Source organism: Strix uralensis, chromosome 8 (assembly GCF_047716275.1).
Source record: "Strix uralensis isolate ZFMK-TIS-50842 chromosome 8, bStrUra1, whole genome shotgun sequence".
Taxonomy (NCBI): domain Eukaryota; kingdom Metazoa; phylum Chordata; class Aves; order Strigiformes; family Strigidae; genus Strix; species Strix uralensis.
The window spans coordinates 7,254,756-7,270,231 of NC_133979.1; the positions used below are offsets into that span (position 1 = coordinate 7,254,756).

The 15,476-nt window shown below is 39.0% G+C and overlaps 1 protein-coding gene across 6 annotated transcripts in view; it reads left to right on the forward strand.

Annotated features, from left to right (window-relative positions):
- TUT4 (terminal uridylyl transferase 4) overlaps positions 1-14,733 on the forward strand; it is a 51,882-nt gene extending 37,149 nt beyond the window's left edge. For 4 of the 6 annotated variants that reach the window (XM_074876041.1, XM_074876038.1, XM_074876039.1 and 1 more), the window contains 10 exons: positions 199-276; positions 675-852; positions 1,211-1,258; positions 1,356-1,438; positions 3,418-3,533; positions 6,122-6,282; positions 7,263-7,360; positions 9,876-10,401; positions 12,997-13,170; positions 14,187-14,733. In XM_074876041.1, coding sequence (XP_074732142.1) covers positions 199-276; positions 675-852; positions 1,211-1,258; positions 1,356-1,438; positions 3,418-3,533; positions 6,122-6,282; positions 7,263-7,360; positions 9,876-10,401; positions 12,997-13,170; positions 14,187-14,278 — 1,554 coding nt within the window. In that variant the 3' untranslated portion in view covers positions 14,279-14,733. Of the gene's footprint in view, positions 1-198; positions 277-674; positions 853-1,210; positions 1,259-1,355; positions 1,439-3,417; positions 3,534-6,121; positions 6,283-7,262; positions 7,361-9,875; positions 10,402-10,888; positions 12,815-12,996; positions 13,171-14,186 lie in introns of those variants that run through there. The other 2 variants (XM_074876042.1, XM_074876043.1) reach the window with 2 other exon arrangements.
- The last annotated feature ends 743 nt before the right edge of the window (positions 14,734-15,476 follow it).

Below are 15,476 nucleotides of genomic sequence, written 5' to 3' on the forward strand. Positions count from 1 at the left end.
AATTTGAGAGAGTTATAGCAATACTGCAAAAAGACTTTTGAACTTTTTACCAATGGGAAATTCTGTCTATATAGGAAGTAATTGTTAAAAGATTTATATTTTTGTATTATTTCATTTCTTACCAGCAAAACTGCAATGATGATGACTTATGATGACTTTAAATTAGAGTGGTAACTCTGTCCCTCTCTGTTCCAACAGATATTTGATGGAAAACAGATTCCACAAAGAATGGTGGATGGATGGAATGCCTTTTTCTTTGATGACATGGAAGAATTGGTAACATTCTAATTCCAGAAGAGTCACTAAAACTTAAAGCTTGTTTTTATGGGAAAGTAATAAATTTCTGACAGTGTAATATATAAAAGAGTAGTTAAATTTCCATATCCATATTATTATAACTTCCCAAATGAGTCCTCTTTTGCTGAAATGAGTGTATGCTTTCTCTTGGTTTATTTTTATTTTAAATCATTTGGAAATAACATAAATCAGGAAAAATACTTTTTACTCTTAATAAACAGTCCAGGATTGAGGTGTTGTTAGCAGTAGTGATTTAATCTTACTTTAACCAGGTGAAACTGTTCATGGTAGACAAACTCATAATTAGAGAGGTACTTCAGGAGAAGAAGTACTTCAGTAACTGTAGCTGAATAAATTGTATCTTCAATTGTATGCAGAAGAAGCGTCTGCCTTCGCTTGGAAAGAACACTGAATCACTTGGAGAACTCTGGCTAGGGCTGCTGCGATTCTACACTGAAGAATTTGACTTCAAGGAATATGTGATCAGCATCCGGCAGAAGAAGCTGTTAACTACATTTGAGAAACAGTGGACATCTAAATGTATTGCCATCGAAGGTACTTATCTGCTGAATTTTTGTTCCATTAATGAGGGAGTGATGAATGCTGTTGCTTGAGGATCTGTTCTCCTTGTTGCGCAGGATCTTTGTGAGGAAACTATCATCAGTGCTTTAAAAAAGCATTGTTTGCAAGTCCTACAGTTTACAAAATGAGATTAGACTCTAAACTTTTATTATATGTCAGCAAATTGCTCTTACTTTATTATAGTTACTCACATATTTTTAAAACAGCATTGCTTTGCTATCACCTACTCTGTGAGTGCATTTAAAATGGAATTCTCTGTGTTAAAATAAAAGATGTTTGTTGCAGTATATTTTTTCCAACTCTGATTTGGTTTTCTCCCCTCTTTACACAGATCCTTTTGACTTGAATCATAATCTCGGTGCTGGAGTCTCTAGGAAAAGTAAGCTATTAATGTCTACTAATGGTTAATATTCACTCATTTCTAAAGTGTTGTGCCTTTTCTGTTGTTTTCTAATTACTTTGTCTTCCTTCAATAGTGACCAATTTCATAATGAAAGCATTTATCAATGGGAGAAAATTATTTGGTACTCCATTCTACCCAACTGTTGGAAGAGAAGCTGTAAGTTTTCATAGGTTTTTTTGTGTGTCTTTTAATTTTCTTTGTCCACTGAATTGATGCATCCAAAGCAAATCTCTTGTATGTATTTATCAATTTAGTGTGCACAATATATGTAATTATACATCATCTACATAAAAGATACAGCTTAGTATTAGGCTCTTGCAATATGGAATTCACAGGAGTAGTTGGATGGGTGATGCGTATTTTTGGCAGGTTTGGGGAAAGTAAGCTTGGTGGTTTTTGTGTTTTTTTCATAAAACTTTTCGTTGTGTGACATTAAGTATTGCGGAAGACTGCAAAATCGGCTATAAAACCCAGGAACAGCTTTAGGAACATTACTAGCTATTCATGTAGCTAAAGAAAACAGGCTCACAAGATGTTACATTCTACTTATTTTTCTCATTGGTGGGGAAAGTAAGGATTGCTGCTTAAGGAAGGAAAAGAATGATGATCAACTTTTTTTTTTTTTTTTAATCAATTGACCTTCAGAATTTGTGTAGTGAGTCAGCGTCACTACTGAATGTTTCATGAATGTGTTCATGAAACATCATATTAGAGAAAATACTCCTGTGCTACATGATCCAGTCATCAATGTGTAATAGAGAACTATTTTTTTAATATGAGCACATAAATCATCTGGAATTAATATTTTTAACATGTGCTTAGAAATGCATTTTTAACACCTACTCTAAGTTTAGAGGACTGTTCTCCCAATGGCTTTCAACAGGGTTTGTTTCTGAGGGATTTTGAAAATCTTTTGAAAGCTTTTATTTCCCCTCATCCTTCCCTATCTTCTCTTTTCCCTTTGCTTACTTTATCTGTGTTTTTTTTTCCTGAGTTTGTATTAAATGTTCTTTGATGCAGTGACTGTGTTCTGTTTTGTGCTGTGCCTAATAAGGGCCTGTTCTTATTGGGACTTTTGAGTACTACTGTGATACAAATACTCATGAATTACAGAGTCGATGTAGTTATCTGTAACTGACAAATATGTGAGAGTATGTAATAAATATTATTGCTAATTAGTTTGGGTTTTTTAATTGTTTGCATACCTGTTCAATACAAGGCTGTAGTGCTTCTGGGAAGCATATACTGTGTGTTTGTATATATGGTCGTTTGTGGTGTTCTGCCTCATCTGGATCTTCACGGAACATTTTACATAAGGGTAAAAGGCAAGACATAAAGCAGCCTTAGCGTGCAAATGAGCTGTTGTCTTATGTGAAGGAAGTAATGCCAGTAGTATTACATAGCCCTTTATGTCTGCAAAGTGCCCAACACACAAGGAGTTCTTGATCTCCTTCATAAACCAGTGCCCTGTATTGCAGCTTAGTGGTACAGAGAGGAAGCTGTAGCAAAAGGTCCAGTAAATTACCTGTCTACAGGTGTTTGTTCCTGAGCTGGGGTTAGGACATTTCTATTTGTACCTCTGTTTCAGTCTTTCAGGCAAGATAGTACTTTCACTTTGTGTTGCTCAGAGGCTGTAAACTGTGCCCTCTGCACTGACACATCAGAACTGCAGCTGTCCTTAGTAAATTCCAGGGGAGGGGAATGATAGAGGTCAGTGTGCAGATGCTCCATTTGTTTCTCACCTGAGCCATTTTTCTGTCTAGAGGGATATATTTGTGTCATTTGGGAAGGAACATAGGCTGCTTCAGAAAGTGTACAGCAGTGACTCAGATACCAAAAAAATTGCACTCTGAAGAGCCTTTGGGAAGTGGAAGGTAGGCAGCAGGCTGGAGCCCGGATAAGCTGTTCTGCAAATTCAGCCTCTGTCCTGAAGACTAAGTACCCCTTTTTAGCCCAAACTGCCACACATCTCTGAAAAAGCTGCCATTACCTAGGGGAAAAAAAGGACTAGGTATAATCTAAGAAGTAGTAAAATTTAGGGAACAATAGGAGATGAAAGGTGTCCATTTTGCTTTCATTTCTCAGTCTTGTAGGTGAATGGTTTATATATTGTATCTGTCTGATGTGTTTGATAGGAATACTTTTTTGACTCAAAAGTGCTGACAGATGGAGAATTGGCACCCAATGACAGATGCTGTCGTGTCTGTGGAAAAATTGGTCACTACATGAAAGACTGTCCAAAGAGGAGGAGGTAAGTAATATACAAAGCCTAATGTAAAATCTTTGACATTAAATCAGGAGAGATTTGGATATTTGAAATTTTAATGGAAGTGAAGAATATGCTGAATTGCAGAGAAAATCAAAGCTTCATATCTGATCCTCAATTTCCCATTCTATTTTTGGTTTTCTTAAGACTGTTTCTGGTCATCTCTTTAAATCTTAGAGCACATACAGAGTAAAATCAACAGTCTGTAATATGTTAATACTTTCGCTTCATGATCTATCCGTAGTTACAGCTTACCTTAAACTTTAGATCACTAAATTATCTTTTTATAGTGTAAACATTCAGCTGGAGACCATATTACCTGACTGCACAATCTGTAATGTATTTAAAGGGATTTCCTGCAGTGATCATGTTTGGAAGACAGTGTTCAATTTGAATTGTTCTAATGATCTGATAACTTACCTCTGCAGTGCAGGTAAAAGTTCATTTATTAAAATCTAGGAGTAGTTAAAATGTACATAATTAAGGTGCATTTCTGTAACATCATACTAGTGCCAGTTGCTTAGTGATCTTGCACTTGTACATTAATTGCACTTAGGAGTTTTGGATTTATTATGCCAGCAAAAGGAGTCCCTAGTACATGCAGGTCAACATCTCCAAAGAGAGTTTAGCAGGAATTGACAGAGAATGTGCACTCCTTGCATTTTTACGTCTTTTGGATTTTTAATGACTTATTCAGTGTAGGTTGTCTGACTCCTAAAGCCTGTTGAAGCCTTTAGAATGTAGATTAAAGTCGGGGCTTTTTATGTTCAGTTGTGTGCTCTGTAATTCTTAAAAAGATTCTTGGTCTCTTCCTGCTGTAAAGTCCTTATTTACAGCCTTTTGTTCAGTCAGCAGACTTAAAGATACAAGAAACTGAACTGGAACCCTGAGATCACAGGTTGATTATTTCTTCCAGCTGCTTCCTGAACATTCTCCTCACAAGCACTAGCATATTGAATTGTGTCACCTCTTCCCTACATCTGTCTCAGGAAAAGAAGTTGTGATCTGCTTCTCATACAAACTGCTGCTGCAGCACAGCCACACAAAATATCTCTCAAATCATATATACAGCTCACAAAATAGTATTAATATCTAACAATCCTGCAGCTATCATGTGGAAAAAGAGCTTTATTTCTTGTCTTGCTGCTTGATCACTGGTTCTTCTCCTCTTTGTTGTATTAGTAGAGTGTTTGAAAGAGCTTCAGTGTTTTCTTTCACATCCTGTCTAGGCTCAGGATGCTAATATATTCTTACAGAGAAATATGCCATCTCCAGTCAGGGAGGGGTTATATCTACAAGATACAGCTAATTTGGGCATATTCTGACTCAGTGGGATTGTTGCATAGAACTACTCCCAAAGTAACTGGCAGGCTAAGCCTTCTTAAGTGCGGGTATAGTTCTGCGCTAATACAGTCAAATAGCTTCTGGACAATTCTGAGGAGCTTTTAAGTTTATACAAACAGGTTGTTAACGAGCACAGATTCTGAAAGTGTTTTTCTGGGATTCCTAAAATATTTGTATTCTGGTACAGCTGTTGGTTATGTAACCATTTCCTTTGAACATACCAGTATAACAACTCTACAGAGATTTTGGGGGGGGGGGGGGCGCTTTGTGATATTCATAGATTCATAGAGTGGTTTGGGTTGGAAAGGACCTTAAAGATTGTCTAGTTCCAACCCCTCTGCCACGGGCAGGGACACCTTCCACTAGACCAGGTTACCCAAAGCCCCGTCCAACCTGGCCTTGAACCCTTCCAGGGAGGGGGCAGCCACAGCTTCTCTGGGCAACCTGTGCCAGTGTCTCACCACCCTCACAAGAAAGAATTTCTTCCCAATGTCTAATGTAAATCTACCCTCTTTCATCCCATACCTGCACCCCCTGATAAAGAGTCTCTCCCCATCTTTCCTGTAGCCACCGTTAAGTACTGGGAGGCTGCTCTAAGGTCTCCCTGGAGCCTTCTCTTCTCCAGCTGAACACCCCCAACTCTCTCAGCCTGTCCTCACAGGGGAGGTGCTCCAGCCCCCTGATCATCTTTGTGGCCTTTTCTGGACCCACTCAAGCAGGTCCGTCTCCTTCTGATGTTGGTGCCCCCAGAGCTGGACACAGCACTGCAGGGGGGGTCTCATGAGAGTAGAGCAGAGGGGGAGAATCCCCTCCCTCGACCTGCTGCCCACACTGCTCTTGATGCAGCCCAGGACACAGTTGGCTTTCTGGGCTGTGAGGGCACATTGCTGGCTCATGGGCAGTTTTCCATCCACTAATACCCCCAAGTCCTTCTCAGGGCTGCTCTCAACCCGCTCATCACCCAGCCTGTATTTGTGCTTGGGATTGCCCCAACCCATGGGCAGGACCTTGCACTTGGCCTTGTTGAACTTCATGAGGTTTGCCCGTGCCCACCTCTCCAGCCTGTCCAGTCCAGGTCCCTCTGGATGCCATCCCTTCCCTCCAGCCTGTTGACCGTACCACACAGCTCGGTGTTGTCGGTGAACTTGCTGAGGGTGCACTCGATCCCACTGCCATGTACCAACAAAGATGTTAAAGATCACTAATTGCTAATAAAATTTATTATTCAGGTTGAAGAAAAAGGAGAATGAGAAAGATGATGAAAAAGAAGTGAAAGAAGATGATAGAGAAACAAGAGAGAAAAGGTGTTTCATCTGTGGAGATGTGGGTCATGTTAGAAGAGATTGTCCTGAATTCAAACAAACCCGTCAGAGAAATAATAGTGTGCCAGGTAAGTTAGTTTATGTGTTGTGAGTATAATTTGAAAGTTCTGAGATCCCTTCTCTCTAGGTTTCTATACAGACCTGGTAATTATCTTACCAAAAAATTTCTGCAACTAATTATTTCAGTCATTGCAAATACAGCTTTTAGTCTTAAGTGTTGCTTTTCTTCAAGGGGAGTAATGCCTCCTGAAGTACAGTATTTGCATGGGTGGTAAAAATGTACTAGCAGTAAGTATAGTGTGCGTCAGGGTATTGGATTATTTGTCTTCCACTCACAATGGGTGCATTTAGGAGTAGTAATAATTGAATGCATTTCCTCTTCCAAATGTTTCTCAAATTTTAGCTAACCCTCCGTCATCTGTGAGAGGTGAGTAAATGTATTTTCACCAAAAAACAGTGGTCTTAAAAGTAACATTTCCAAAAGCATACAGATGCATTGGGAAGCTAGATCCAGCTTTCAAATTACTGTTCCTAATTAGAGACAAGTCTAATTGCAAACCCATTCAGATTAGGCCCTCAGGTGTCTGTGGTACTTGAAAAGTAGAGAAAGCAATCATAAATGAACTTCAGAGAGATCGTTGCTGCTTTTCTGTATCTGTATTCAGATATCCCTTACTCTTCTTTTTTTTCCTTTCTTTCTTTCTTTGCTGAAAAGTTTCTGCTGTTGCTATTTAAAATCCCACTGCTTACAGCAATAGCGTGGAAACCTGTATAAAGGTAGCACTCCCACCTGATAGCAAAGTGAGCTTTGTTCATGCTAGAATTTGTATTACTGAGAATTAGATTTTGAGTTTGGCTGCTATACCTATTAGTGTTGGCTGTTAGCAACAGAGGGAAAGCTTTCCACTTAAAGAAGAGGAGGGATTAAAGTGATTTACCTACTCTGTGTCACTTGAGAATTAAGGTATCGCTGACTCCCAGTTCTGTGTTCATTATTATGTCATCCGTAACCTTGTGGTTTTTATTAACATTTTTGTTCCTTGATTAGGCACCCAGTTGGTCCGAAGCATGGTAAATTCACAGCTACTATCTGTGAGTCAGCAGCAAGTGGAACGACCCTTGCGCACTAGACAGTCATCAGAATGTGTAAGTTCCAATTAGCTATAGTACTGAAGTAAGCAAGCTGTAGCAAATGAGCACTCCTGGGCTATGCTAGGAACAGGTTTGCACAGTTTTTTCTCAACAGATTCTGGACTTTATAATGACAACATTGCACTCTGCCAGTTAATGAGACTTTGATTTATAATGTAGTGTCTCTTGGAGTGCATTTACAGTCTTTCAGTATGGAAACTACATAGCCAAATTTCATATAAGACAGCTTGCAATTCTGAAAGGCTAGCTTCACCATCTTTGCAATTTAATCTAGGATGCCTTTTGTGCTTAGTTATTCTGGCAATGTTCTGGAGTTACTAAGGGAAGTAAAGTATAGTTCATTGTTAACAATGTGCTGGAGTCTTAGGTTTATGACTATCATGATTCTCCCTGGTTTAAGCGAACTGTCTTAAGGGACTGTCATGAACAGGCAGGGAACACAGGTGAATCATACTTCAATTCAGATGTGATACACAGGGCAAAAGTCTGCCAGAGCGCACTAGATGCATGAACAGAACAGTGGGGAAGGTTTTAGTAGTTTTCTCCTAGAATTTGTTCAAGTCTCTATAGAACTCTATAAAATATGTTTAACGAGCTTCTAAGTAGAGCTGGGTAGCAGAGGGTATTTGAGCAAGTACAGCTGTTGGCATTTAATGTTTTTGGAGTACAGAATAGAGAAGCCATTAATTTTAAGCTATTAGTGTGAGAAGCGTGCCTGCTAATGAAGCTGGTGAGTAAGCAAACATAATAATCAGAGCTGCTGGTCGCTAATGGTCTTTGTTCAGTTTACTACGTTAGGTATAGAGTTTTTCCTAACTGATCAGCAGGCATTTATTGGAATGTTTGCTCCACTAGCAGAGACTATGCCATCATTTTTACTGTAATAATATACTGTTAAGGAGGGACTGATACAGCCCCAATCTCAGTGAAGGGCTGAAGTGCCACTATGCTGTCACATGACAAAGGAGTATCCTTTAAGGAGCCCTGTATTTCTCCTTGGGAAATTGAAGCTGGACATGTGGGTGCACACACAGTCAGGCACATCATGCACATGGACTCTGTGTGTTGCATGGTTCTCATTTGGCCAGGATTTCTTAGTGAATATGTGCTATGCAGGGATTGTTTGAGGAGAATGGGAAGGGGGAATGTTAGTGAAGCAAGAGGGAGATAAAAGGGTAAGCAGGAGTGTGGAAGCAGACCAAGAGGCTGGAGCTTAACATTTCTCCTCTCCTACTGCTGGCATCTCCAGTGCATGCTTGTGGTGATTTCATGTTTGCAGGAAGGCTGTAGTCAGTGTACACGCTCTGTTTTTATAATATTTAACTAGTCATCTTTCAAATCTCAGGTTTTGCCTTCTCTTCCTGTTTGATAGAAAGGCATAGAAGGCACTCATACAGGAACAGTTGGAATAGCAGCAGGGAGCAATCCCAGTTTCTGGGCTTCAGGTTTTGCCCAGGCAAAGACACACAGCATGCTGCTCTAAGGAGTGCTGTGAAAGGCTGGCTTGGGGAAGTCCTGCAGACCTCTGGTTATTGAAGAAAAGTGTCTGCCAATTCAAACAGACAGGCGAGCAGTCATGGATAGTGAGAAGCTGCAGAGACCTTTAACTTCAGATGTTTGACAGCAGCTGAATTACCTGAAGCTTAGCTGTCTGCTATAATCTGTGGAGGGAGACAAGCAACTCCAGGGGGAGTAATCATCTCTGGTTTAAGTAGCTGTCTGTCATCTGAGTTTCTCTTTTGAGATACTTGTCTTATGCCATCACCATCTCCTTTCAGTGCTTTAAACCAGATTTGCTTAATCCAGATGTTGGTAATAGATTTTGGCAGATAAACTGGGGAACTTTTTTCCCAGCCACCCCAGTTCTTGAAGTGCTCCTTTGCTTAATTGCAGTACCAAACAGATGAAACAAGCTCATGCATTTTTCTGCTGCTGGTGAAAGGGAAAGCTTTGTAAGAGCTCTGCAAAGGCTGTAATAATTGCTGTTTCTGTGCCATTAGCTGTGGCCTGACTCAAGATATGGAGGTTGAAACTGGGTTTTTGGAGTTTTGATTTCTTTTTTTTGATTAAATAAAAATGAAAGAAATATTAGGAGCTTACTTAAAGTGTCTGTAGTAATAAGAGCCACTCTATTTAGAAGTAAGGTAATTAGTTCATGAGATTCTGGGCTGTAAATAAGTAGGGTGGGGAAGACACTGATTAAAAATCATCAGCAGATGTGTGATGAGTCTAATGAAGAGCTTGGGGCTAATGTTTGCTCAGAATGATATTTTTCATGATGGGATGTGCCACATTAACAGATCAAAAAATCTGGTGGTGAAAATCAGTGTCAGTCAAACTGCACTTACTTAAACCAGCAGGAGGAGCTTGGGTGCAGTATTTGGGGTGTTGCTGGGGAGTGCTTTGCCTTTTTTATGAATAGTCTAATGCAGTGGGTGCTTATTAAAGAAAACCACCATTAAATAGCTAGTGAACTAATCAGAAATACATACTTTTTTTTCCCCTCCAGTCTGATTCGCATCAGTCATCTTACTCTCCACAACCTCAACAATTTACACAGAATTCCTCTCAGCCAGCCTCCATTAACCAGACTCAGCCACAACCAATATCCCAGTCTAAGCACGTTCCGCAACCACAGCAGGGTGCTCAGCCACCCCATCAGGTGCAGCTGCCTTTGTTTAACTTTCCCCAATCTCCCCCAGGTCAGTATTCCACCTTGCATAACCTGGGACTACTTCAGATGCACCATCACCACCAAATTCAGCTTCCCAACACTTCTTGGCCTATTCATGGGCCCGTTATTCACTCTGCACCGGGTAACCCTCCTCATTCTACAAATGTTCCATTTTCTATGAGATCTGGCAGCAGCAGCACCACAAATAACCAGAGCAGTGTAAGCTTGAATGATCCCAGTATCATCTTTGCACAACCTGCTGCCAGGCCCATGGGAATCCCCAGCACTTCTCATGAGGGACACTGGCACAATCCTGTGACTCCAAACTCACTGGTGAACAATGGCACTGTGGGGAATTCAGGTAACTCTTCTCTGTTGTATCAAACCTCTCGCACTTTGTGTACAAGTGTTAAGTGTTACAGAAACAGCTAACTCTTTCAACTTGTTTTATGTTAAAAATACGATGCTTAAGAAACTAAGTCATTACCTTCGCTGTCTTAACATTTTCATAGGAAAAAAATCAGGCACGTTGGATCATTGTAACTTTTAGGCATTGATCCTATCTGCCATTAACAGCTGAGCAAAACGTGAGAAATCATGCATTCAACTGAGAAATGGTCTAATAATTGTTTGAGTCTAAAGCGCATTTCTGTGAATACGCTTACAAGTACAGTTTCTATGCTTACAAGTACAGTTTCCGTTTATGTTGTTACGTAGTTTATTAGATGAACGCTGAGACTGCAACTGTGAACTTAGAGACTGACAGAATTATGGTTATGCAAGTTGAGTGTTGCTTCCTTGCATTTAGTGCAATATAACATAATGTTATGCATTCTTTTTTCCTACAGTTTATCCTGCCACATTTAACTTCCATAATCTTGATGATGTTTCCTGAAAATACTTCAGATTTTCCCTGCGATAAGTTGGGCACAGCCTTTTGCCTCATACCAAAGCCAAGTCCATTTGGGTGTTTGAGGATGAGAAAAACAGTATCTAGTAATTAAAGCCCATACAGTTTTCCGTGCAACATAAACAGTGGCAGCCCCTAAATTTTGACTGTGATTTTTAGATCATGATAATGGTCTTTAATTTATTCTGAGTGTGTAACTCCTCCTACATCTAAAAAATATATCCATCATACAATATACTGATGGAGTTATTCATCACGAGATGAAAACTTTGAATCTCCTGCACAGCATTTCTCTCCACTAGTAAGATGATTGTCAGCAACAACAGATTTTCAACTGATTCAACAGTGTTGGATGAGGTATAATTCACCCATGAGCATCAGATATTTGTTGAGATGCTGGACGTTCATGTTTTTCTATTCAGAGCTTTGATGGGAATATATTTTAGAGGATACAGAGACTGCTACCAGTGTGTTTTCTGTGACTTCGGTGTGCTTTGTCCCTACCTCTCCATTTCTGATCTTAATTCTTTGCCCAGGCTCATCTGTCCCCTCTTCCATGTCCACCCCAGCTCTGACTTTTTCTGAAGCGGCTCCTTCCAATCCAAGTCTTCTTACCCAGTCCTCTTAGCGCCTTCTTTTAGACAGGCTCTCCAAATCCTAGTTTCTGCTCCATTTTCCATTAATGAGTCCCATTTCTCATCATGTAGTCAGTCTCTGTCTTCAGTCTTTCTCCTTTTCCCCTCTGTTTGCTTCCACTCTCATTGTGCCTGCACAGAAAGCTTCCTAGTTTTCTTGTGCTGTCACAGTATTTATTTTTCTCCTTCCCTCAAATTCCATCTATTTCCAATCTTGTCACACTCCTTTTCCTAGTTCCCAGTCCTAGTATTTTTCCTCTTCATATTTTAATCAGTTTTGTTTCCTTTTTGACTTATGCCACTAAGGTGGGGTCACTGGGTAGGCGCACAGTAGAGATGAGCTGTCTGCTCTCTGTTTGAAGCCTGCTTTCTTACTTGCTTGGGACAACTTGTGAACAGTAATTTCATTGAAACTTTGTCTTGGCTCACATAACCTTGACTTGAAAGGAGCAACTTTACTTTCTTTTCAGTAGACAATTGATCAGAAGTAGGATCATTAGAAGTTTTGAACAGACAACTTTTTTTCATGCATACTCCAGAGCTGTGCTTCATGTTTTAGTGTACAAAAGTTACTGTTCTTCGTAATGTGTGGCTTGCTTTTATTTAATGAAAGTCTGTCTGAAAGGTTTTTTTTTTTTATAATGAGCCTGAAGGGAAACTGATATACTGAGATGGATAGTTACTTAAATTTATTATTAAATGTACATTGATCAAGTTTTGATCAAGTTTTTAAATTTTGCCGTGTCTTATAAAATTGGGAGCTATGAACAAAAAGAGCAGGATTAGTAATACAGCACTTGGCATCAACTGGTTGTGTGTCCTGCCTCCTTGGATGCTTGATTTCTCATCCGTAATGCTGCATTAGTACTGGATTTGTAAATGGAATAGCTTATGGTTTGCATACTTACTTCAACATTTTTTATTTTTCTCTTTAAAAATCAATTTTAAGCTGGTCGGTGATCTAGATATCAAGTTTCTTAAGCATACAACTATTAGTGGAATTCCAGTGTACCTCTGAGAATTATTTCTTGCAGTAGCATAATAGCTTTCACGTCACAGCTGTGTCGGTGATAGTGAATATCTGTGTGGGATCAGATATTAGTAACATTGTTCAGACCTTGTATTTTTCATCTTGAGAATGACATAGGAGTAGTGAAATTGTAGGTCTTGATTTTAATACTGATTCATCCTCTGTCTTCGTCCCAAATAAATTTTATTATAGTGAATAACGAAGTAATTTAGGTGGTAATTTTTATTGATGTATATTTAAAAAAAAAAAAAGAGAGTAGCACATCAGACTAATAGCATTAAGTCCCCTGCAAACTGTTATTTAAGATGTAAATTGTATTTGTGGCTTACTGTTTAATTATTTCAACTTGCAATGTGCTTTTCCCTTTCAATTGAAAAATAGATCAGGGTTTCCAAGGACAGTTTGGTAAAATGAACCCTCCTTCTGTCCCTTGGGACCATGGGACCCCTACCCATTTTCCTCTCCTCCGAGGAGCGTGGCCTTACAATATGCCTCAGAACTACATGCAGCAGGGAAATGCCAGCTATCCACCGAACAAACCTTTCTACCCTCAAGGTACTAGAACTAGTATATGAATCAACAGCTCATGCAACATGTCTCTTTACTGTCTCAAAGGCTTTAAAAGCCAAGGAATCATGTTTCACTTGGTAGGCTCCCTGGAACCATAATGAATCCAAGAGTCAAATCAACGCTTCAGCTTCCTGTATGGATGGATGAAAATCTTTGTGGGAGGGAAGGGGTTAAATCAAATTCTGAAATCAGCCGATTTGCAGTCTGTTGCACTTCTAGCCTCTTTCTCCTTCACTGCTGCTTAGAGCCACCTCTGCTTCATTAGAGGTGAAGATGATTTGCCCCTGAACATGTTAAGAATATGAAGAAATTTTTGTCCTAGTTAAGTTTATTTGGCTTTTGTTCCTTGCCTTGTGGAATGACTTACATAGGCTAAAAACTTGCAAGAGCATAGAGTAAGTCAGGTGGTTATCTAGTCCAACCCATCTGCAGTCAAGGCAGCACTAACTTCAAAGTTAGATCAGGTTCAGTTATTCAGGGTACTTTGAAGGACTGACTTTATCTCAACTCTTGTGTGATGCTAGCAAGTGGTAAAGGTGTTCAGCATCGGGCAGGATTGGGAAACGCTGTAGGAAAAAGACCTTTGGCTCCACTAAGAGAGGAACTATGCCCAAATTTTACTTGGAGGCTTTGCAGTTACCATGTTGCTGGGTCACCTGGTACAAAAATGAGAGATACTGGCACTAGATCCTTTTTTCAAAATCTAATCTATTGGCTGTAGCAAGGTTTCCAAGTGAGACCCATATTTAAAAATCCTGAAATTATTTTTCTTAAATAACTAAAGTAATGCGGCAAAATCATGTATTGATGATTGTGAGGGAATTTTGGAGATAGGATTAAAGTAATACTGCATTTTGTCCCATTAAATGGGTTAGTCGTACAGATAGTATTTGTGTCAGTCTAGTAAATAGCTTTAATTCTAAGATTAATACGTTGAATATAGCCAAGCACTGTTAAATATATTTAATTTGCTGAAGTAATTGTAATCCATTTTCTTTTAGCTGGTCCACTGATGCAGAGTAACCAGCGGTTCTCGCTTCTGTCTCAAGGACACCCACACTTGAATCTGAATTACATTCAACAGAAAAAGTGAAATTTAACGGGATTGTGGGTGGGTGGGGGGAGGGGAGGAAAAAAATTCAGGTTCTGATTTAAAATCTTAATGCAACATGTTTAGATACAAGATTATTTAAGACTGTTTTTAAACTGTATCATTTGTACATAGATATGAACTATAGTTTTTACTGGTATCACAAAACTGAGTGATACAAATTTCATCTATTTTATTACCCTATTTTTAAGGGGAATTGTGTTTTGTTTTATCTTGATAAACTGTAAAGAGAGAGAATTTCTAAAATTAAGTTCTTTATTTTCTATTAGCTGTATTCATACTTTGGTTGCTTCAGACTTTATATATATTGTTCTAAAAAAATAAAATTAGAAGGGGATTTCATGTGTTTAAAAATTTGTCACTTCTATTCTTTACAGAACTATGTAGTGCCAAAAAACTTTTTAAAAGAAAAATAAAACTGCAAAAAAAGGATGTAAGACTTTTTCCTCTTCCCTGTTTGTATGCATGCTTGCATTTAACTGTAATTAGGAAACCATAATAATAAAACCAGCTTTAATTTATGTTTTAAAGAAGAGATGAAAGATGAGCAGCTTTAATGAGTCATAGGGTCAGTATACCTGGCTTTCGCCGTGCTGATTGTCATTGCATGTGCTGCTCACAGCCAGTCTGTCTTTCTCATAAAATACTTGAGAGAAGAGTACACCTGCTTTTCTGTTCATGAACTTTACAAAATAATATGAAAATACTCTAGAAGAATCAGGCTGTACTATGAAGTAATTTTAAATAGGACTTTCCATAATTTCACTTGGCATACTTTCTGTGTTGTCAGCACTCACTGGGCAATGCGAAAATACTTAAGCCATAAATGCAGTGTTCAGGAGATAAACCTGTCAGTCCCTGCTCCTGAAGCAAGTCTGGGAAAAAAGGGGTGGTACATAAGGGGTTTAACACAACTGCTTTCCTGTGATATATAATTAAATGTACTGAGAACTGTAACTTGAGTAAGAGCTTAATTATTCTTAATTTGAAAAACAGAGACTTGCTGAATGCTAACTTCATGCAGAGAAGGTAGTGCTGAGCATAAATGTGTCATTCTGTCCCCAGTCAGTGGTAGGCCACAAACTGTGCTCAAAGTGTAGTGGTTTACGGTTTTTAAATATACTGAGTAACTTCTTGCCCAAAAAGAATTAAGTGCTTTGTACTACTTGAAATTTCTAAA